Source organism: Metopolophium dirhodum, chromosome 1 (genome assembly GCF_019925205.1).
Source record: "Metopolophium dirhodum isolate CAU chromosome 1, ASM1992520v1, whole genome shotgun sequence".
Lineage (NCBI taxonomy): Eukaryota > Metazoa > Arthropoda > Insecta > Hemiptera > Aphididae > Metopolophium > Metopolophium dirhodum.
The window spans coordinates 139,079,031-139,102,117 of record NC_083560.1 but is presented as its reverse complement, the minus strand read 5'-3'; the positions used below and the strand labels follow the sequence as shown (position 1 = coordinate 139,102,117).

At 42.2% G+C, this 23,087-nt stretch overlaps 2 protein-coding genes across 2 annotated transcripts; both read left to right on the top strand.

Moving 5' to 3' along the window:
• The first annotated feature begins 4,609 nt into the window (after positions 1-4,609).
• On the top strand, positions 4,610-5,116 carry LOC132932755 (uncharacterized). Its single transcript, XM_060999120.1, has 3 exons — positions 4,610-4,748; positions 4,815-4,862; positions 4,929-5,116. Exons 1-3 carry the CDS (start codon positions 4,610-4,612, stop codon positions 5,114-5,116), a joined length of 375 nt encoding a protein of 124 aa, XP_060855103.1.
• Positions 5,117-5,137: 21 nt separating this feature from the next.
• Positions 5,138-23,085, top strand: LOC132932754 (uncharacterized). Its single transcript, XM_060999119.1, has 5 exons — positions 5,138-5,167; positions 5,230-5,306; positions 22,578-22,717; positions 22,784-22,831; positions 22,898-23,085. Exons 1-5 carry the CDS (start codon positions 5,138-5,140, stop codon positions 23,083-23,085), a joined length of 483 nt encoding a protein of 160 aa, XP_060855102.1.
• Positions 23,086-23,087: the final 2 nt, after the last annotated feature.

The following is a 23,087-nucleotide window of genomic DNA, read 5'->3' as shown; positions in this document are numbered from 1 at the left end:
GGTAAGACGGCGACGACGCCCCGCTTTTCGCTATCGTTCTCTACGCCGCGGCGCTCTAAGATATTCAAGTACGGCCGCGCGCGGCCTATAAATGTAACGGGGAACGCGAATAAGTCGCGAACGGGAGGTGAGACGTTTCCAAAACAGTTAAAACTCGACTTTTCGAAAAAATTATCGAAAAACGCAGGCGACGGCGGCACTCCTATCGCACGTCGTCTCGGCCGCGGCGGGACGGGCCGAGACAAAGTACGGCCGCGCGCGGCCTCACAATTTAACGGGGAACGCGAATAAAGTCCGAACGGGGCCGTCCGAGGTGCGCGAAGGCGTTAAAACACTAATTTTGAAGAAATTTTGAAAAAATTCACTAAATGTGATAAGGCGGAAGTGATAGCGAAAGGAAAATAACGAAAAAAAAAAACGTGAAAAAAAAATTCCGGATTAACACGGCCGCCGCAAATTATCTCCAATCCCGGCGGCCGGCATCGAAACCACGACCCCCGGATCATCCGCACATACGCCTAAACCTACCTACCTACCTACCGAGTTGAAAACTGGTGTCGAATCTATGCCTCTTAAGCCGTTTCGCCGTCCCGGCGAATCGCGAACGCTTTCCCGGCGTCCGCAGAGGGCTTTTGAGCCAGCGATCCCACGGCTTCGGGCAGCGGACGACCGGCTCCGCTACCCCCGGACGTAAAAAACGCGATATTCGCGAAAAAAATCAAACCTTCCGACGCACGTATTTATGCCTGTATATAGTAATACCCACTCGACGGCGCCGCTCTCCGCACTCGGCTCTCGGCGTCATCCCGCGGCCTCGGGACCCGTCCCGGAGGAAGTACGGCCGCAGGCGGCCTATAAATTTAGCTGGGAACGCGAATATCGCGTCGACGGGAAGGTGAGACTTTTGAGAGAGCGGCGAGACGCGACTTTAGTCGAAAAAGTCGGAAAAATCGGTAAGACGCCGCGGCGCTCTAAAATATTCAAGTACGGCCGCGCGCGGCCTATTAATGTAACGGGGAACGCGAATAAGTCGCGAACGGGAGGTGAGACGTTTCCAAAACGGTTAAAACTCGACTATTCGAAAAAATTATCGAAAAACGCGGGCGACGGCGGCACTCCTATCGCACGTCGTCTCGGCCTCGGCGGGACGGGACGGGACAAAGTACGGCCGCGCGCGGCCTCACAATTTAACGGGGAACGCGAATAAGGTCCGAACGGGGCAGTCCGAGGTGCGCGAAGGCGTTTAAAACACGAATTTTGAAGAAATTTTGAAAATTCGTCAAAAGTGATAAGGCGAAAGTGATGGCGAAAGGAAAATGACAAAAAAAAAAACGCGAAAAAAAAAATTCCGAAATATCGCGGCCGCCACAAATTAACGAAATTCCCGGCGGCCGGCATCGAAACCACGACCCCCGGGTCATCCGCACCGACGCCTTACCTACCTACCTACCTACTGAGTTGAAAACCGGTGTCGAATCTATGACTCTTAAGCGGTTTCGCCGTCCCAGCGAATCACGAACGCTCTCCCGGCGTTTGCAGAGGGCTTTTGAGCCGGCGATCCCACGGCTTCGGGCAGCGGACGACCGGCTCCGCCACTCCCGGACGTCAAAAACGCGATATTCGTGAAAAAAATCGAACCTTCCGACGCACGTATTTATGCCTGTATATAGTAATACCCACTCGACGGCGGCGTTCTCCGCACTCGGCTCTCGGCGTCGTCCCGCGGACCCGGGACTTGTACCGGACGAAGTACGGCCGCGCGCGGCCTATAAATTTAGCGGGGAACGCGAATAAGTCTTCGACGGGGAGGTCCGACGTCTTCAAAAGGGGTGAAACTCGAATTTAAAAAAAAAAACGTCAAATTTTCGTCAAATCCGTATATCACGATAAGGCGAAAGTGATGGCGAAAGGAAAATGACAAAAAAAAAAACGCGAAAAAAAAAAATTCCGAAATATCACGGCCGCCGCAAATTTACGAAATTCCCGGCGGCCGGCATCGAAACCACGACCCCCGGGTCAACCGCACCGACGCCTTACCTACCTACCTACCTACCGAGTTGAAAAGTTGTGTCGAATCTATGACTCTTAAGCGGTTTCGCCGTCCCGGCGAATCGCGAACGCGGTCCCGGCGTCCGCGGAGGGCTTTTGAGCCGGCGATCCCACCGCTTCGGGCGGCGGACGACAGGCTCCGCCACCCCCGGACGTCGAAAACGCGATATTCGCGAAAAAAAATCGGACCCTCCGACGCACGTATTTATGCCCGTATATAGTAATACCTACTCGACGGCGGCGATATCGGCGCTCCGCTCTCGGCGTCGTCCCGCGGCCCCGGGACTCGTCTCGGACGAAGTACGGCCGCGCGCGGCCTATAAATTTAGCTGGGAACGCGAATATCGCGTCGACGGGGAGGTGAGACTTTCGAGAGAGCGGCGAGACGCGACTCTAGTCGAAAAAGTCGGAAAAATCGGTAAGACGGCGACGACGCCGCGCTTTCCGCTATCGTTCTCTACGCCGCGGCGCACTAAAATATTCGAGTACGGCCGCGCGCGACCTATAAACGTAACGGGGAACGCGAATGAGTCGCGAACGGGGAGGGCGGACGCCTCGAAGAGGGCTAAAACTCGAATTCTCGAAAAAAAAAGGCAAAAAACGCCCGCGACGGCGGCGCTCGGTTTTCACGTAACGGCCCACGCGGCGGGCCCGCCGGGAAAAAATTACGGCCGCGCGCGGTACGTGAATTTACCGGGGAACGCGAATAAGGTCCGAGCGGGGCCGCCCGGGGACCCCAGGGGGGGGGTAAAACTCGAAATGTGAAGAAATTTTGAAAATATCGAAAGAAATCGCGAAAAGTGATAAGAAGGAGTGATAACGCGGCGACGGCTCCGCCGCCGCCGGGAGACCGCCCGTCGAATTTTTTCATTGGTAGTCTCTTACGCTGGTTCGGAAATTCGCCACAGGCCGCGCCCTCGGGTTTCTGTTTTATACTATAAGACTAGCTCTCCGAGCGTCGCTGGGGGAGACCCCCAGACCCCCCGTGGTTGGTGAGGAGTGTTGTCGATGTCGGATGCCGCAGTGGTCTTGTGGTCTGGTCGTCAACCGATGTCGGTTATGAGTGTTATGATAAGAACGGTGGATATTGATAAGAAAAGTGGATAAGTGATAAGGATTTTGGATTGCTGATAAGGATGTTGGATTAATGAAAAGAATGGTGGATTTGTGAGAAGGATAGTGGATTAGTTAACCGGAGAGCTGTAAGTTTTTTACTGCCTTCAAAAACGCAAAATCAAGTAATAGAATTCAAATATTTCGGATAATCATATAGCCACCTCGATTTATTTGGGGTTTGGCGGGTCAGTCACCTACCTCGACGTTAGACTTATATGTCTCGGCAACAGGTATGCAACGTTCAAAACGTGAAACGTGAAAAAAATTGTAAGACATTTCGGGGGTCCATGAAAATCATATAGCCGCCGTCTTTTTATGGGTGTCTAGCAGGTCAGTCACCTCGAATGACGTTCGCCGTAGTAATAAGGGTAGCCAATCCGACTGCGTCGAATCGCGGACAACGTTCATTACTGTCACCGAAAACGGAAAATTAAGTAATAAAATTCAAAACATTTCGGGCTTCTATGCAAATCATATAGCCACCGTCTTTTAAGGGTGTCTAGGAGGTCAGTCACCTTAGTGGTCCGAGTAGCAGACAATATGCGACGGCCGGGTCACGTCGTCAGGTATGCAATCTGACTGCGTCGGATATCGGACAGCTTTCTTTACTGTGAAAAAAAAAAGTAAAACATTTCGGGCTTTTATGCAAATCATATAGACACCGTCTTTTTAGGGTGTCTAGCAGGTCAGTCACCTCAGTGGTGCAGGTAGGCAATCCGACTTCGTCGGATAGCGGACAATGTGCAACGGCCGGGTCACGTTGTCAGGTATGCAATCCGACTGCGTCGAATCGCGGACAGCGTTCATAACTGTCACCGAAAACGCAAAATTAAGTAATAATTTACATGAAAAAAATTCAAAATATTTCGGGCGTCCGTGCAAATCATTTAGTCGCCGTATTTTTTTGGGTGTCTAGCAGGTCAGTCACTTCTAATGACGTTCGCCGTAGTAATAAGTAATTGTTGTCGTTATAAGTAATAGTCGGTATTTTGTCGAAGGCGGGAATTTTTGAAAATCATGTTTGCGTGTGTATCAATCAATGTCGATATAATGTCAATTAATCAATTTGTTACCTGCATGGGTTACCTGCGTTGACAATTAACTGCGCCGACGTCCCACAAACCGTTCTTAAACATCCGACTGCCGTCCGACGGACAACACGTGAGTATATTTTGTATTATTAATTTAATTTTTTTTTTTAAAACGTTCACCGCAGATCGCAGGTATTTATCAATCAGTATAATGTAACAAATGCTTTCCGTCAGAAAATTAAAATATTTAATGTTTAAACTTAGATTTTTTGTAAGCACCTGTCCACGCTTTCCGGCAAAGTTGTTAAATATCTATACTGTGTCTACGTTGCACAGGTCGGGGAGACCAATATAGAAAAAACAAATATATTGCGCTGACATACTGTAAATGTTGCATCTTTTTTCTTTTTAGAATGAATTATATAAAGATCAACTTCAATGCGGCGGTGCAAACACTAAACATGAGCACCGCCGCCCCTGCACCGCCGGCCGAGACCGCCGTCGCCGCACGCCATCGCCATCAACCGCCGCGAAAGGCACCCCCCAAACGCCGTAAGTACATAGGTGATAGGAAAATTTAAAAGTTTACTATTAATTAACGCCTACATCGTGTTTCAGGATGTTATAGATGCAATAAAATGGGGCACACTGTCCGGCAATGCCTCGGTGAGTGTATATCGCATTTTCATAATAAAATTAAAATTAAATTAATAACGTTTGTTATATTTATAGCCCCACAAACACCTAGGAGAGCACCAGCCACACAACGTGGAGGGTTGAGTTCCGTTAGGGTAAGGCCGCCGCGGAGTCTGAGTGCAAGGTCGACACGCACTCAGACTCCCGGTCCCCAACCTATCGGAATATCAACCCCGATGGCATCAACCGTAAGTAATATTTTTAATCCTAATAGTGCTAAATAAATACAAAATTGTAAGATATGAATGCACACATGTGGTATTGGAGAGACCACAGTTAGTTGTGAATTTGAGAATACCTTTTAATGCCATGTTTAATTTGTTTATATAAATTGTAGACGTTGTATGAATCGATGGCTGGTGGCTCGTGTGATTCGGCGTTGCGGCAGCTGGAGGCGCTAATAATTTCAACACCGTAAGTAGTCAATTGGATAATTTTTTTGTAATGCCATTATCCTAACAATATTTTTTCCTCTAATATTTTTCAGATCTCATGAATAAAAACTTTTTTTTTCACATGTCTTGTTTTTATTTCTTACCTTAATATAATAATCATGGTTAACACATTAGTTAATAGTAGTAATATTAGAGTATAATAATATGAGTAGCCTATGTGTTAGATGTACAATTTCTAGGGGTCTGATGTGATATGTTCACTTGTGTAATTATGTATTTGAATAGTTTGTGCCATTGGTAGATGTGTATCACAAAAATAGGTAGTGTAATACAAAGAACACCAACCAATACTGATGTGTCATTATAATACGGTGACGATACAAATAAAACTTTAGGCTATTAAATATAAGTCATGATTCGCCTTGCAATATTATTTTTATTCTTACATAGACGTTACAAATTATTTACAAATTACCAGTAATTCTAAGTGATGAGAGGTAAAATAGCTTAGAGTGTAATAGGTAGGTAATAATAATAATAAGGTAGCTAGTAAAATATTGATGATACAATTAAAACGTTACCTATCACAGTAAAAATAATACAAACATAACAATACAGTCTACTTGAAACTAACTGATATTTGGACTATTATTTAAAATAATTCATACTGATATAAATCACAAAGTTCTTGACATAGGCGTTTAAATGTATTATAATATACAAACATTGTAATGACAATTGGTGGTCAAACACCAATAAAATATTGAATATAATTAACTATACATTACAAAGTAATGTATATTAACTGTGTAAGAAAACTTTCCAAATGCCTATAATAATATAATAACTAACTGTAACCGTAGAACTTGTATAATACTACTAAATGCCATTGAAGGTGTGTAAAACATCAATACAACAATATAGATAGTATAAGATAAATGTTGTTAAGAGATTTTCAAGAGAAAAAGGTCTACCTAAATAACATCAGTACAATGCTCTAGGTTAAGATATCTGTTGTATTTACAAGTACCAATCATAGAACAAAGAAATCCACAGAAGAATATTTAAGTTGTTTCACACATACTAATAATCTTTCTAACAACAATAACTTTGAAACGTTGTAAAACTGTATTGCACTGTATAAAAGTATAAAAGTATACATGTTGTAGTCCAGATCATTTTTCAAAGAGTTGTACAAAATAATGTGTGTGACTACGCCTAAATCTAAGCTCTGTCCATCCTAACATCAGTACAATGTTGTATTAAGTATTAAAATAAAATACTAATAAAATACTTATCTAGTACACAACTTACAAATGGCCTAGTTCAGTAGTAAGTAGTAGTAGTAGTAGTAGTAGTAGTAGTAGTAGTAGTAGTAGTAGTAGTAATAGTAGAAAAAAAAATGTGTTATTTAATACAGAACTTTAACTTACAACAATAAAAAGAAAACATTTTAATGATTGTGTGTTCAATCTTGTGTTGGTTAGGTATTACTGTAACAACAACAATAACGACTTACATTTAAAAAATGTATTGCACTCTATAACAGTAAGTGTAGGTACTCGTATGCAATAAGTGCATTTATATGAAATCATTATATGATAAGTTGAATGTAAGGTTGAATATGAAATCATATATGTGGTGTTATTTTTTAAAGAGTCTTCAATGTGATAAAATCAAGCACACCTATATTTATCACCACTAAGTATTGATATAACACACATCAGTAGTAAATATGTTACACCGTAGTACAAACAAAGTTAGTTGTATAAATAAAGGAGAGAAAGTATTAAAATAATCTTAACATTGCTAACAGTACGGCAATATGTGAAATTATAAAACACTTATCCAGTACACAGTTCACAAAAAAAGGAGAGGTTAGTTAGGAGTCTCTAGTAATACCTACTTTGTGTAGTAGTAACATTAAGAAAATGTAAATTTATGTGAGAAAACCTTAAGTGTTCTATAGTAAAAGTTGATATATTAGTATAGTTATGAGTTAATCTAGGTAAAATAAGCTTTACCCAGTGTTTGATAAGCAAAGTGTTTGAAATCTGAAACAGCAGTAACACAATTGAATGTCGTTCAAGTTATTCTACAATTTAATCATAATATAATAAGTTGAATGAAAGTTTTATGATAAAATAGACATTTAGTTTTCAAGAATGTTGTACCGAGCCAGTATAGTATGGTAGTATAGTAGAGTACAGAAACAATGATATGCATCTAAGAGCACAGTGAATAATTAAGCATGTAAGGAATTTTAACCGCAGGTTGGGTACTACTCATTGTCATTGGCTTAACTTTAAAAATTACATACTATGGAATAAACGTAAACAAATGAAATGAAATTAGCACTGCAGAAATTGTAAATGTTGTGAAAATTGATCAAACTTGAAATAATGAAGATATGTGATCCAAATGAGTGTAATATCATGAATTTTGTTATAATATGTCATTCACTTGATATTGTGTATTAAACCGTATTTATAAGGTCTAGAAGTATACTTTTGTGAGGTCATGTGTATTATGTTACAACAAAAAGCTTGAATGCCATTGAGTTAAGTTATGAAATTAAGTTAGGTTTGAAATACACAGTAGGTACATCAAACTCACGAGAGTATACAACAGTATTAGAAGTCCAGTCAGACGGGCATACCGTCATGGTGTACTGCAATGAAATGATATTTATTGAACACACTCACCAAAGAAGGCACTGCCATGGGCCACAGACGGCGGCGCCGCGCGTTTCCCACAGCGTAGTCGACACCGGGGACGAAATGCCTCGAACACAGCTGAGATGTTTGGTTCACGGGAAAACCATGGTCCACCACAAATGCCACCCACTCAATACGACGATGTACGGCAGTTGGAAATCTAAGAGGCGACACATTATTTATTATAATATATATATCGATATGTATCAACGTGTTGTGTGAAATACCTGTGTACGGAAACGTCATCGATGTTGTCCACAACTCCGCATAAAGCACAGCGTTTGACCATTTTGAATAGCCTAAAAACATCATCACGAACGAACATATTATAATAATAGGAATAATAATAAGTGAAAAGTAAATACTGAATATTATGAAAACCTCGTGGTAAAAAAAAAACGACTGATACAGTTTGTTATCAGCGGTGATGTATGAGTATCGTGTGTTATTTTTAGAATTAATAGGTACACACCGGCTTACATGATGTACATAAAAAATAGAAAAATACGAAAAATTACATACCCAGCTCGCAGTAGCACAATATTATGAATTAACCGTAAAACACGTGTCCGCAATGGCAACGCGCCGAAACGGCCAACGGACTTACACGTCTAATACGTATTCAGCTAATACGAATGCGGTTTAATTAACGTTGTAGGTATTCAAAGTGTACGAAAAAAACTCGAAATGCGCCGTGAGCAGCGGAGAACGATGTCTGTAGGCGGTGAAAATATGTTCGTTGGCGATACGCGCCGCCGCCACGAATACACCTGTAGTTTATCTATCTAAATAGTATAATATAGTAGTAGTAGATATAAAAGTTTACTCACCGGTTTGTGAAAAGCGCCCAATGCAGAACAACAAAACTCAAAGAAAAGCACTGAATATTAAATAATACAACGTATTAGGCTTTTCGGTGAGATTTGATGTACGTTGCAAGAGCGCCGGTCACGAGATGAGGCAGGTTGACACGGGCGCGTTTCGCGTCGCCAAAGTTGTCCCCCCACGGCTCCACTCCACCCCACGCAAAGCGTATAATGTTGCGTATAATAACGGTCGTACTGTATTATCGCGCGTAGTATTGTGCACTGTATAATATTGATGGTCCACTTTTAATATTTCTCACGCATGCATAAACACTTACACCTATTATTGTATTGTGGGTATGTACGCACACAATAATAATAAGAAAAAACAACCACCTAACCTAACGTACTTATATTTACCTACGTCATTAGTGTACAATTGAACGCAAATTGGTATACCTACACTTGAAGTAATAGTTATTATAATAATTATTATGTGTCAAGACATTCGGTACCGACCCAACGAAAACATCGTGACCGTTATGTTTATATATTTATTATGTAGGTACATGATATAATATTATTAAGTTACCATACGATATACGTGTTTAGTATATTGGTGTCTTTTATCAGATACACGTGTAGGATAATAAGAACCTATACGACCTACATAAACATTAAGCATGATATGTATATCTATATACATATATTTGAAAAATCGCGTGAAAAAAATGCTCTTCGTCGCATATATTCAAGCCTAATTCATTTATTTTCATGCGCTCACCGCGACGTCAATCGGTCAAACGGGGAGTCAGAATTATAAAAGGCGAAAAAAGAGGTCCGTTATTACACGAGCGCCACAAATTAACTTCAATCCCGGCGGCCGGCATCGAAACCACGACACCGGGTCATCCGCACTAACGCCTCACCTACCTACCTACATACTGAGTTGGAAACTGGTGCCCCGGGACTCGTACAGGAGAAAGTACGGTGGCGCGCGGCCTAGAAATTTAGCGGGGAACACGAATAAGGGGCAAACGGGGAGGGCAGACCCCTCGAAAAGGGCTAAAACTCGAATATTTGAAAAAAAAGGCAAAAAACGCGCGCAACGGCGGCGGACGTAAAGCGCGTCGTCTCGGCCGCGGAGGGCAAAAAAGTACTCAAAATCTGACGGGGAACGCGAATAAGTCATCAACGGGGAGGTCTGACGTCTTCGATAGGCGTAAAACTCGAATTTTGAAAAAAAAACGTAAAATGTTGGTTAAATACGAATATCACGATAAGGCGGAAGCGATGGCGAAAGTTAAATACCGAAAAAAAAAAACGCGAAAAAAAGAATTCCGAACTAACACGGCCGCCGCAAATTATTTTCAATCCCGGCGTCCGGCATCGAAACCACGACCCCCGGGTCATCCGCACCGACGCCTTACCTGCCTACCTACCTACCGAGTTGAAGACTCGTGTCGAATCTATGACTCTTAAGCCGTTTCGCCGTCCCGGCGAATTACGAACGCGGATTCGACGTCCGCAGAGGGCTATCGAGCCGGCGATCCCGCGGCTTCGGGCAGCGGACGACCGGCTCCGCCACCCTCGGACGTCGAAAACGCGATATTCGCGAAAAATATCGGACCCTCTGACGCACGTATTTATGCCTGTATATAGTAATACCTACTCGACGGCGGCGATATCGGCACTCGACTCTCGGCGCCGTCCCGCGGCCCCGGGAATCGTACCGGTGAAAGTACGGCCGCGCGCGGCCTACAAATTTAGCGGGGAACGCGAATAAGGGGCAAACGGGGAGGGCGGACGCCTCGAAGAGGGCTAAAACTCGAATTCTCGAAAAAAAAAGGCAAAAAACGCGCGCGACGGCAGCGGACGTAAAGCGCGTCTTCTACCGGTGTCGGTAAAGAGTGTTTTCGATGTCGGAAGCCGCAGTGGTCTTGTGGTCTGATCGTCAACCGATGTCGGTTATGAGTGTTATGATAAGAACGGTGGATATTGATAAGAAAAGTGGATAAGTGATAAGGATTTTGGATTGCTGATAAGGATGTTGGATTAATGAAAAGAATGATGGATTAGTGAGAAGGATAGTGGATTAGTTAACCGGAGAGCTGTAAGTTTTTTACTGCCTTCAAAAACGCAAAATCAAATAATAGAAATCAAATATTTCGGATAATCATATAGCCACCTCGATTTATTTGGGGTCTAGCGGGTCAGTCACCTACCTCGACGTTGGACTTATATGTCTCGGCAACAGGTATGCAACGTTCAAAACGTGAAAAAAATTGTACAACATTTCGGGGGTCCATGAAAATCATATAGCCGCCGTCTTTTTATGGGTGTCTAGCAGGTCAGTCACCTCGAATGACGTTCGCCGTAGTAATAAGGGTAGGCAATCCGACTGCGTCGAATCGCGGACAACGTTCATTACTGTCACCGAAAACGGAAAATTAAGTAATAAAATTCAAAACATTTCGGGCTTCTATGCAAATCATATAGCCACCGTCTTTTTAGGGTGTCTAGCGACCTGCTGATTCAACTCGGTGGTCCGAGTAGGCAATCTGACTTCGTCGGAAAGCAGATAATATGCGACTGTCGGGTCACGTCGTCAGGTATGCAATCCGACTGCGTCGGATAGCGGACAGCGTTCTTTACCGTGAAAAAAATTTTAAACCATTTCGGGGGTCCATGAAAATCATATAGTCTCAGTCTTTTTATGGGTGTCTAGCAAGTCAGTCACCTCGAATGACGTTCACTGTAGTAATAAGGCATCCGACAATGTGCGACGGCTGGGTTACGTCGTCAGGTATGCAATCCGACTGCGTCTAATCGCGGACAACGTTCATTACTGCCACCGAAAACGGAAAAAAAAATTCAAAACATTTCGGGATTCTATGCAAATCATATAGCCATCGTCTTTTTAGGGTGTCTAGCAGGTCAGTCACCTTTGTGGTCCGAGTAGGCAATCCGACTTCGTCGGATAGCAGACAATATGCGATGGCCAGGTCACGTCGTCAGGTATGCAATCCGACTGCGTCGGATAGCGGACAGCGTTCTTTACTGTGAATAAAATTTTAAAACATTTCGGGGGTCCATGAAAATCATATAGCCTCCGTCTTTTTATGGGTGTCTAGCAGGTCAAACCTCGAATGACGTTCGCGTAGTAATAAGGGTAGGCAATCCGACTTCGTCAGATAGCGGACAATGTGCGACGGCTGGGTTACGTCGTCAGGTATGCAATCCGACTGCGTCGCATCGCGGACAACTTTCATTACTGCCACCGAAAACGGAAAAAAAAATTCAAAACATTTCGGGATTCTATGCAAATCATATAGCCATCGTCTTTTTAGGGTGTCTAGCAGGTCAGTCACCTCAGTGGTGCGGGTAGGCAATCCGACTTCGTCGGATAGCGGACAATGTGCGACGGCTGCGTAACTTCGTCAGGTATGCAATCCGACTGCGTCGAATCGCGGACAACGTTCATTACTGTCACCGAAAATGGAAAAAATAATTACGTGAAAAAAAATTCAAAACATTTTGGGATTCTATGCAAATCATATAGCCATCGTCTTTTTAGGGTGTCTAGCAGGTCAGTCAACTCAGTGGTCCGAGTAGGCAATCCGACTTCGTCGGATAGCAGACAATATGCGACGGCCGGGTCACGTCGTCAGGTATGCAATCCGACCGTGTCGGATAGCGGACAACGTTCATTACTGTCGCCGAAAACACAAAATTAAGTAATAAATTCAAAACATTTCGGGCGCATATATTCAAGCCTGTATAAGATAGTAATAGCGACACGACGGTGGAGCTCTCCGCGATGTCAATCGGCCCCCGGGACTCGTCGCGAAAGAAGCGCGGCCGCGAGCAGCCTATACATCTAGGAGGGAACGCGAATAAGGTTTCAACGGAACTGTATGGAGTTCGAAAAGGAGGTAAAACTCGAATTTCGAAAAAAATATTGAAATTTTCGTTAATTACGAATAATAGAGGCGGAAGTGATAGCAAAAGTAAATAACGGAAAAAAAAATACGGATTATCACGGCCGCCGCAAAATATCTTCAATCCCGGCTGCCGGCATCGAAACCACGACCCCGGGTCATCCGCACCTACGCCTTACCTACTGAGATGAAAACTGGTGTCGAATCTATGACTCTTAAGCCGTTTCGCCGTCCCGGCGAATTACGAACGTGGTTTCGACGTCCTTCAAAGGGCGCGTAAAGGGGGACGCGATCGCGTCGGGAAGCGGACGACGTGCTCCGCTGTCTTCGGACGTCGAAACGGCGAGATTCGCGAAAAAAATCGAACCTTCTGACGCACGTATTTATGCCTGTATATAGTAATACCCACTCGACGGCGGCGTCCTGCGGCCTGTAAATTTAGCTGGGAACGCGAATATCGCGTCGACGGGGAGGTGAGACGTTTCCAAAACGGTTAAAACTCGACTTTTCGAAAAAATTATCGAAAAACGCGGGCGACGGCGGAACTCCTATCGCACGTCGTCTTGCTCAAAATTTAACGGGGAACGCGAATAAGGTCCGAACGGGGCCGTCCGAGGTGCACGAAGGCGTTAAACCACGAATTTTGAAGACATTTTGAAAAAATTCGTCAAAAGTGATAAGGCGGAAGTGATAGCGAAAGGTAAATAACGAAAAAAAAAACGCGAGAAAAAAATTCCGAATTAACACGGCCGCCGCAAATTATCTTCAATCCCGGCGACCGGCATCGAAACCACGACCCCGGGTCATCCGCACATACGCCTAAACCTACCTACCTACCTATCGAGTTGAAAACTGAAGTCAAATCTATGACTCTTAAACCGTAATGCGCAAAAAAATATATCCCTCCGACGCATATATTAAAGCCTGTATATAGTAATAACGACTTTACGCCGCTAAATTAATTATTGTTGTTAATCAATTACTTATTTAAAAACAATATTTACTAAACGTATCTATACATAAGCAATATCAAACAGTATAGGCATATCATTATACAATTTAACTACCAGATTTTACTGAAATATATGAAAATCTATTTGTTTATTAATATTGTATTATATGGTATCTGCAGCATTATAATTTTTAATTTCCTCAACCAATCAAGTCACCTAAAAACTGTAATGAATTAAGTGGGTACTATATAGTTATATTGTACTATTGTCTATTCAAGTAAAGAACCATATAATGCAGCCCTTGTTAAATAATATAGGGGGGTCACTCAATAAATGTGTAGATAATAAAATAGTATTAATTAAATATTAATTATTAAATAGTTTAATGGTATAGTCATATCATAATACAATTTAACTGCCAGAATTTAATTAAATACATAATATGTTATTTTTTGTCTATTAATATACATAATTTGACTCACCTAAAAACTGAAATATTTTATTATATATTTAATATTTAACCACATAATCGTTTGACATGGGCTCAAAACCTATCCATATAGTATAGTCATATCATAATACATTACTTCAACCAATTAACTCACTTGAACTGTAATATATTGAGCACAACATACTATACGTTAGTTATGTTACTATTGTCTATTCAAGTAATTAATTTATTATGTATTAAATAGTTTTTCATATAATATTCATAATTAAACCTACCTATTTAAGTTGTTTCAAATAGTATATAGTCATATAATCATACAATTTAATTTCCAGACCTTAATTAAATACATACATTTTTACTTCCTATGTTTATTTATATTGTATTATTTAAAATCTGTAGCATCGTTAGTATTTTACACCAAATTTGACTCACCTAAAAACTGTAGTACCCACTACATAGTATATTATATTTTTAATATTTAATATTCGAGCCCATGTCAAACGATATGGGAGTGTTGCTTTATAAACATAGATAATAAAAGCAATAGCTGTGTATATTTGTTTTTTATTAATTTGATTTTATGCTAAAGATTGAACCTATCAAACGATGCTTAATAAATGTAGCTAACAATTTATCAAATAGTTTAATTGATCACTTGCTACTCATAACTAAACCTACCTACATAAGTAATATCGAATAGTATAGCCATATCATTATACAATTTAACTGCCAGAATTTAATTAAATACATGTAGATCTATTAGTTTATAATAATTATTATTGTATTATATAGTATATGCAGCAGCTATGCATCATACATAAAATTTATAATTAGCAAATCATATTACCTCAAAGAATCAACTGCCATAAAAATTTTAATATATTTAGTACTACCTTCATAGTATACATGTAGGTAAATTATATTACTATTGTCTAATTCAAGTATAAAAGAACCGTCCCATATATTCCATAAGTTCTATTTTGTTATTGTATTATTTAGAATCTGTTGCAGTAAATTTATGATTACCAAATTTGACTAACCTAAAAACTGTAATATATTAAGTACCTACTGCATAGTATAGGTATTACATATTTAATATTTAACCACATAATCGAGTCCAATAAATATTGCTCAATAAAGGTAGACAATAAAAGCAATAGCTGTGTATATCAATTTGTTATTTACCTTTAAATTAACTGTTTATTAATTTGATTTTATGCTCTTTACGGGGTAAATAAACTCACTTGAACTGTAATATATTTAGCACAACATAGTATGCATGTACATTAGTTATGTTACTATTGTCTATTCGAGTAATTAATTTATTATGTATTAAATAGTTGATTTCATATAATACTCATAATTAAACCTACCTATATAAGTTGTTTCAAATAGTATATAGTCATATAATCATACAATTTAATTTCCAGACTTTAATTAAATACATACATTTTTATTTTCTTTATTAATATTGTATTATTTAAAATCTGTATCATCTTTGTATGCTACAACAAATTTGACTCACCAAAAATCTGTAATGAATGAAGTGGGTACTACATAGTTAACATTTAGTTTAGTTATTATAAGATAATAAAAGCATTAGCTGTGTATATTTGTTATATTTTATTAATTTGATTTTATGCTAATGATTGAACCTATCAAACAATGCTTAATAAATGTAGCTAATTATTTATCAAATAGTCTAATTGATCACTTAATACTCATAACTAAACCTACCTACATAAGTAATATCAAATAGTATAGCCATATCTTTATACAATTTAACTGCCAGAATTTAATTAAATACATTAAGATCTATAAGTTCATAATAATTATTGTACTATATAGTATCTGCAGCAGCTTTGTATCATACATAAAATTTATAATTAGCAAATTATATTACCTCAAACAATCAACTGCCCTAAAAACTGTAATATATTTAGTACTACCTACATATTATACAATGTAGGTAAATTATATTACTATTGTCTAATTCAAGTATAAAAGAACCGTCCCATATATTCCATAAGTTATATTTTGTTATTGTATTAATATTATTTAGAATCTGTTGCAATTCGTTATTATCAATTTGTTATTTACCTTTAAATTAACTGTTTATTAATTTGATTTTATGCTCTTTACTATGTAGTAGGTACATACTATATTGCAGTTTTTAGGTGAGTCAGAACTGGTAATCATTAATATAAAGTTAAATTGTATAATGAATTGGCTATACTATTTGATATTACTTATGTAGGTAGGTATTGTGTATTTAATCATGAGCATAAAATCAAATTAATAAATAGATAATCAAAAGGTAAATAATAAATTACAGTTTTTAGGTGAGTCAAATTTGGTAAACAAAAATTTAGTGTGGCATACAAAATATACCTACCCGTAGTATAGTCATATCGACCAATCGATCAATAATAATATAAGTATTCGAACGTTTCCGTCACATCCATCGTCGACTCGAGCTAGGATATTATTATATAATTCAACTAACCCAACGACCGTATCAACTCTTAACATTTAGGCGTTTATTTAATTAAGTATACATGTACCTACAGTACCTTCTGTGGCTATATCGTGTATCAAATATATATGTATACCGATATGAGTAGCTCACGGCGTCACCGAGACCGAGTAGGCAAAAGTCTGTAAAATATAAAATCGAACGCTTCGACGCATATATATATAATATATGCCTGTACATAATAATAACGACGCCGTCCGATCTCGCTGTTCGCGAACGAAGTACAGCCACAGGCGGTCAATACATTTAGCGGAGAACGCGATTAAGTCATCAAGGGGGAGGTCCGACGTCTTCGAAAGGGGTAAAACTCGAATTTTGAAAAAAAAGGTAAAATTTTCGTTCAATACGAATATATAATATGATAAGGCGAAAATGATAGCGAAAGGAAAATGACAAAAAAAAAAATGTGGAAAAAAAAATTCCGATTTAACACGGCCGCCGCAAATTGACTCCCGGCGGCCGGCATCGAAACCGCAGTGGTCTTGTGGTCTGGTCGTCAACCGAAGCCGACGCGGTGTATGGGTGATACAGAGGTCTAGTGATAGGGATCTGTGAAAAAATTAAGTGATAAGGATTTTAGATTTTGATAAGAAAAGTGGATTTATGATAAGGATGGTGGATTAGTGATAAGGATTTTGGATTTCTGATAAGGATTCTGGGTTAATGATAAGAATAGTGGATTGTGAATGGTGGACAATGTGCGACAACTGGGTAACTTCGTCAGGTATGCAATCCGACTGCGTCGAATCGCGGACAGCGTTCATTACTGTCACCGAGAACGGAAAAATTAATTACTTGAAAAAAAATTCAAAACATTTCGGGCTTCTATGCAAATCATATAGCAATCGTCTTTTAAGGGTGTCTAGCAGGTCAGTCACCTCAGTGGTCCGAGTAGGCAATCCGACTTCGTCGGATAGCAGACAATATAGGTCGGCCGGTCGTCAGGTATGCAATCCGACTGCGTCGAATCGCGGACAGCGTTCATTACTGTCGCCGAAAACGCGAAATTAGGTAATAAGTTTCATGAAAAAAATTGTAACATTTCGGGCGTCCATGCAAGTCATATAGCCGTCGTATATTTTTGAGTGTCTAGGTGGTCAGTAACCTCAAATGACGTTCACCGTAATAATAAGGGTAGGGTGTCTAGCAGGTCAGTCACCTCAGTGGTCCGAGTAGGCAATCCGAATTCGACGGATAGCAGACAATATGCGACGGCCGGGTCACGTCGTCAGGTATGCAATCCGACTGCGTCGAATCGCGGACAGCGTCCATTACTGTCGCCGAAAACGCGAAATTAGGTAATAAGTTTCGTGAAAAAAATTCAAAACATTTCGGGCTTCTATGCAAATCATATAGCAATCGTCTTTTAAGGGTGTCTAGCAGGTCAGTCACCTCAGTGGTGTGGGTAGGCAATCCGACTTCGTCAGATAGCAGACAATATGCGTCGGCCGGGTCACGTCATCAGGTATGCAATCCGACTGCGTCGAATAGCGGACAGCGTTCACAACTGTCGCCAAAAATGCAAAATTAAGTAATAAATTACGTGAAAAAAAATATGCAAAATTCAAAACATTTCGGGCTTCTATGCAAATCATATAGCAATCGTCTTATAAGGGTGTCTAGCAGGTCAGTCACCTCAGTGGTCCGAGTAGGCAATCCGACTTCGTCGGATAGCGGACAATGTGCGACGGCTGGGTAACTTCGTCAGGTATGCAATCCGACTACGTCGAATCGCGGACAACGTTCATTACTGTCACCGAAAACGGAAAAATTAATTACGTGAAAAAAATTCAAAACATTTCGGGCTTCTATGCAAATCATATAGCAATCGTCTTTTAAGGGTGTCTAGCAGGTCAGTCACCTCAGTGGTCCGAGTAGGCAATCCGACTTCGTCGGATAGCGGACAATGTGCGACGGCTGGGTAACTTCGTCAGGTATGCAATCCGACTGCGTCGAATCGCGGACAACGTTCATAACTGTCACCGAAAACGGAAAAATTAATTACGTGAAAAAAAATTCAAAACATTTCGGGCTTCTATGGAAATCATATAGCAATCGTCTTTTAAGGGTGTCTAGCAGGTCAGTCACCTCGGTGGTCCGAGTAGGCAATCCGACTTCGTCGGATAGCGGACAATGTGCGACGGCTGGGTAACTTCGTCAGGTATGCAATCCGACTGCGTCGAATCGCGGACAACGTTCATAACTGTCACCGAAAACGGAAAAATTAATTACGTGAAAAAAAATTCAAAACATTTCGGGCTTCTATGCAAATCATATAGCAATCGTCTTTTAAGGGTGTCTAGCAGGTCAGTCACCTCGGTGGTCCGAGTAGGCAATCCGACTTCGTCGGATAGCGGACAATGTGCGACGGCTGGGTAACTTCGTCAGGTATGCAATCCGACTGCGTCGAATCGCGGACAACGTTCATAACTGTTCATAACTCCCCGGGTCATCCGCACCGACGCCTTACCTACCTACCTACCTACAGAGTTGGAAACTGGCGTCGAATCTATGACTCTTAAGCCGTTTCGCCGTCCCGGCAAATCGCGAACGCGGTCCCGGCGTCCGTGGAGGGCTTTTGAGCCGGCGATCCCACCGCAACGGGTAGCGGACGACCGGCTCCACCACCCTCGGACGTCGAAAACGCGAAAAAATCGGACCCTCCGACGCACGTATTCATGCCTGTATATAGTAATACCTACTCGACGGCGGCGATATCAGCACTCCACTCTCGGCGTCGTCCCTTTTGAGAGAGCGGCGAGACGCGACTTTAGTCGAAAAACTCGGAAAACTCGGTAAGACGGCGACGACGCCGCGCTTTTCGCTATCGTTCTCTACGCCGCGGCGCTCTAAAATATTCAAGTACGGCCGCGCGCGGCCTATTAATGTAACGGGGAACGCGAATAAGTCGCGAACGGGAGGTGAGACGTTTCCAAAACGGTTAAAACTCGACTATTCGAAAAAATTATCGAAAAACGCGGGCGACGGCGGCACTCCTATCGCACGTCGTCTCGGCCTCGGCGGGACGGGACGGGACAAAGTACTGCCGCGCGCGGCCTCACAATTTAACGGGGAACGCGAATAAGGTCCGAACGGGGCCGTCCGAGGTGCGCGAAGGCGTTAAAACACGAATTTTGAAGAAATTTTGAAAATTCGTCAAAAGTGATAAGGCGAAAGTGATGGCGAAAGGAAAATGACAAAAAAAAAACGCGAAAAAAAAAAATTCCGAAATATCACGGCCGCCGCAAATTTACGAAATTCCCGGCGGCCGGCATCGAAACCACGACCCCCGGGTCAACCGCACCGACGCCTTACCTACCTACCTACCTACCGAGTTGAAAAGTTGTGTCGAATCTATGACTCTTAAGCGGTTTCGCCGTCCCGGCGAATCGCGAACGCGGTCCCGGCGTCCGCGGAGGGCTTTTGAGCCGGCGATCCCACCGCTTCGGGCGGCGGACGACAGGCTCCGCCACCCCCGGACGTCGAAAACGCGATATTCGCGAAAAAAAATCGGTCCCTCCGACGCACGTATTTATGCCTGTATATAGTAATACCTACTCGACGGCGGCGATATCGGCGCTCCGCTCTCGGCGTCGTCCCGCGGCCCCGGGACTCGTCTCGGACGAAGTACGGCCGCGCGCGGCCTATAAATTTAGCTGGGAACGCGAATATCGCGTCGACGGGGAGGTGAGACTTTCGAGAGAGCGGCGAGACGCGACTCTAGTCGAAAAAGTCGGAAAAATCGGTAAGACGGCGACGACGCCGCGCTTTCCGCTATCGTTCTCTACGCCGCGGCGCACTAAAATATTCGAGTACGGCCGCGCGCGACCTATAAACGTAACGGGGAACGCGAATGAGTCGCGAACGGGGAGGGCGGACGCCTCGAAGAGGGCTAAAACTCGAATTCTCGAAAAAAAAAGGCAAAAAACGCCCGCGACGGCGGCGCTCGGTTTTCACGTAACGGCCCACGCGGCGGGCCCGCCGGGAAAAAATTACGGCCGCGCGCGGTACGTGAATTTACCGGGGAACGCGAATAAGGTCCGAGCGGGGCCGCCCGGGGACCCCAGGGGGGGGTAAAACTCGAAATGTGAAGAAATTTTGAAAATATCGAAAGAAATCGCGAAAAGTGATAAGAAGGAGTGATAACGCGGCGACGGCTCCGCCGCCGCCGGGAGACCGCCCGTCGAATTTTTTCATTGGTAGTCTCTTACGCTGGTACGGAAAATCGACATAGGAGGCGCCACACGGGTCTTCGTTTTATACTATAAGACTAGCTCTCCGAGCGTCGCTGGGGGAGACCCCCAGACCCCCCGTGGTTGGTGAGGAGTGTTGTCGATGTCGGATGCCGCAGTGGTCTTGTGGTCTGGTCGTCAACCGATGTCGGTTATGAGTGTTATGATAAGAACGGTGGATATTGATAAGAAAAGTGGATAAGTGATAAGGATTTTGGATTGCTGATAAGGATGTTGGATTAATGAAAAGAATGGTGGATTTGTGAGAAGGATAGTGGATTAGTTAACCGGAGAGCTGTAAGTTTTTTACTGCCTTCAAAAACGCAAAATCAAGTAATAGAATTCAAATATTTCGGATAATCATATAGCCACCTCGATTTATTTGGGGTTTGGCGGGTCAGTCACCTACCTCGACGTTAGACTTATATGTCTCGGCAACAGGTATGCAACGTTCAAAACGTGAAACGTGAAAAAAATTGTAAGACATTTCGGGGGTCCATGAAAATCATATAGCCGCCGTCTTTTTATGGGTGTCTAGCAGGTCAGTCACCTCGAATGACGTTCGCCGTAGTAATAAGGGTAGGCAATCCGACTGCGTCGAATCGCGGACAACGTTCATTACTGTCACCGAAAACGGAAAATTAAGTAATAAAATTCAAAACATTTCGGGCTTCTATGCAAATCATATAGCCACCGTCTTTTAAGGGTGTCTAGGAGGTCAGTCACCTTAGTGGTCCGAGTAGCAGACAATATGCGACGGCCGGGTCACGTCGTCAGGTATGCAATCCGACTGCGTCGGATATCGGACAGCTTTCTTTACTGTGAAAAAAAAAAGTAAAACATTTCGGGCTTTTATGCAAATCATATAGACACCGTCTTTTTAGGGTGTCTAGCAGGTCAGTCACCTCAGTGGTGCAGGTAGGCAATCCGACTTCGTCGGATAGCGGACAATGTGCAACGGCCGGGTCACGTTGTCAGGTATGCAATCCGACTGCGTCGAATCGCGGACAGCGTTCATAACTGTCACCGAAAACGCAAAATTAAGTAATAATTTACATGAAAAAAATTCAAAATATTTCGGGCGTCCGTGCAAATCATTTAGTCGCCGTATTTTTTTGGGTGTCTAGCAGGTCAGTCACTTCTAATGACGTTCGCCGTAGTAATAAGTAATTGTTGTCGTTATAAGTAATAGTCGGTATTTTGTCGAAGGCGGGAATTTTTGAAAATCATGTTTGCGTGTGTATCAATCAATGTCGATATAATGTCAATTAATCAATTTGTTACCTGCATGGGTTACCTGCGTTGACAATTAACTGCGCCGACGTCCCACAAACCGTTCTTAAACATCCGACTGCCGTCCGACGGACAACACGTGAGTATATTTTGTATTATTAATTTAATTTTTTTTTTTAAAACGTTCACCGCAGATCGCAGGTATTTATCAATCAGTATAATGTAACAAATGCTTTCCGTCAGAAAATTAAAATATTTAATGTTTAAACTTAGATTTTTTGTAAGCACCTGTCCACGCTTTCCGGCAAAGTTGTTAAATATCTATACTGTGTCTACGTTGCACAGGTCGGGGAGACCAATATAGAAAAAACAAATATATTGCGCTGACATACTGTAAATGTTGCATCTTTTTTCTTTTTAGAATGAATTATATAAAGATCAACTTCAATGCGGCGGTGCAAACACTAAACATGAGCACCGCCGCCCCTGCACCGCCGGCCGAGACCGCCGTCGCCGCACGCCATCGCCATCAACCGCCGCGAAAGGCACCCCCCAAACGCCGTAAGTACATAGGTGATAGGAAAATTTAAAAGTTTACTATTAATTAACGCCTACATCGTGTTTCAGGATGTTATAGATGCAATAAAATGGGGCACACTGTCCGGCAATGCCTCGGTGAGTGTATATCGCATTTTCATAATAAAATTAAAATTAAATTAATAACGTTTGTTATATTTATAGCCCCACAAACACCTAGGAGAGCACCAGCCACACAACGTGGAGGGTTGAGTTCCGTTAGGGTAAGGCCGCCGCGGAGTCTGAGTGCAAGGTCGACACGCACTCAGACTCCCGGTCCCCAACCTATCGGAATATCAACCCCGATGGCATCAACCGTAAGTAATATTTTTAATCCTAATAGTGCTAAATAAAT

What these genes read in the sequence shown, in the direction of transcription:
- LOC132932755 (XM_060999120.1), top strand. Translation starts at nt 4,610, where the DNA reads ATGAATTATATAAAGATCAACTTCAATGCGGCGGTGCAAACACTAAAC. An exon ending in AAAGGCACCCCCCAAACGCC is followed by an intron (nt 4,749 to 4,814) that starts GTAAGTACATAG and finishes ATCGTGTTTCAG; the next exon opens with GATGTTATAGATGCAATAAA. An exon ending in CACTGTCCGGCAATGCCTCG is followed by an intron (nt 4,863 to 4,928) that starts GTGAGTGTATAT and finishes TTATATTTATAG; the next exon opens with CCCCACAAACACCTAGGAGA.
- LOC132932754 (XM_060999119.1), top strand. Translation starts at nt 5,138, where the DNA reads ATGCACACATGTGGTATTGGAGAGACCACA. An exon ending in GCGCTAATAATTTCAACACC is followed by an intron (nt 5,307 to 22,577) that starts GTAAGTAGTCAA and finishes TTTTCTTTTTAG; the next exon opens with AATGAATTATATAAAGATCA. An exon ending in CACTGTCCGGCAATGCCTCG is followed by an intron (nt 22,832 to 22,897) that starts GTGAGTGTATAT and finishes TTATATTTATAG; the next exon opens with CCCCACAAACACCTAGGAGA.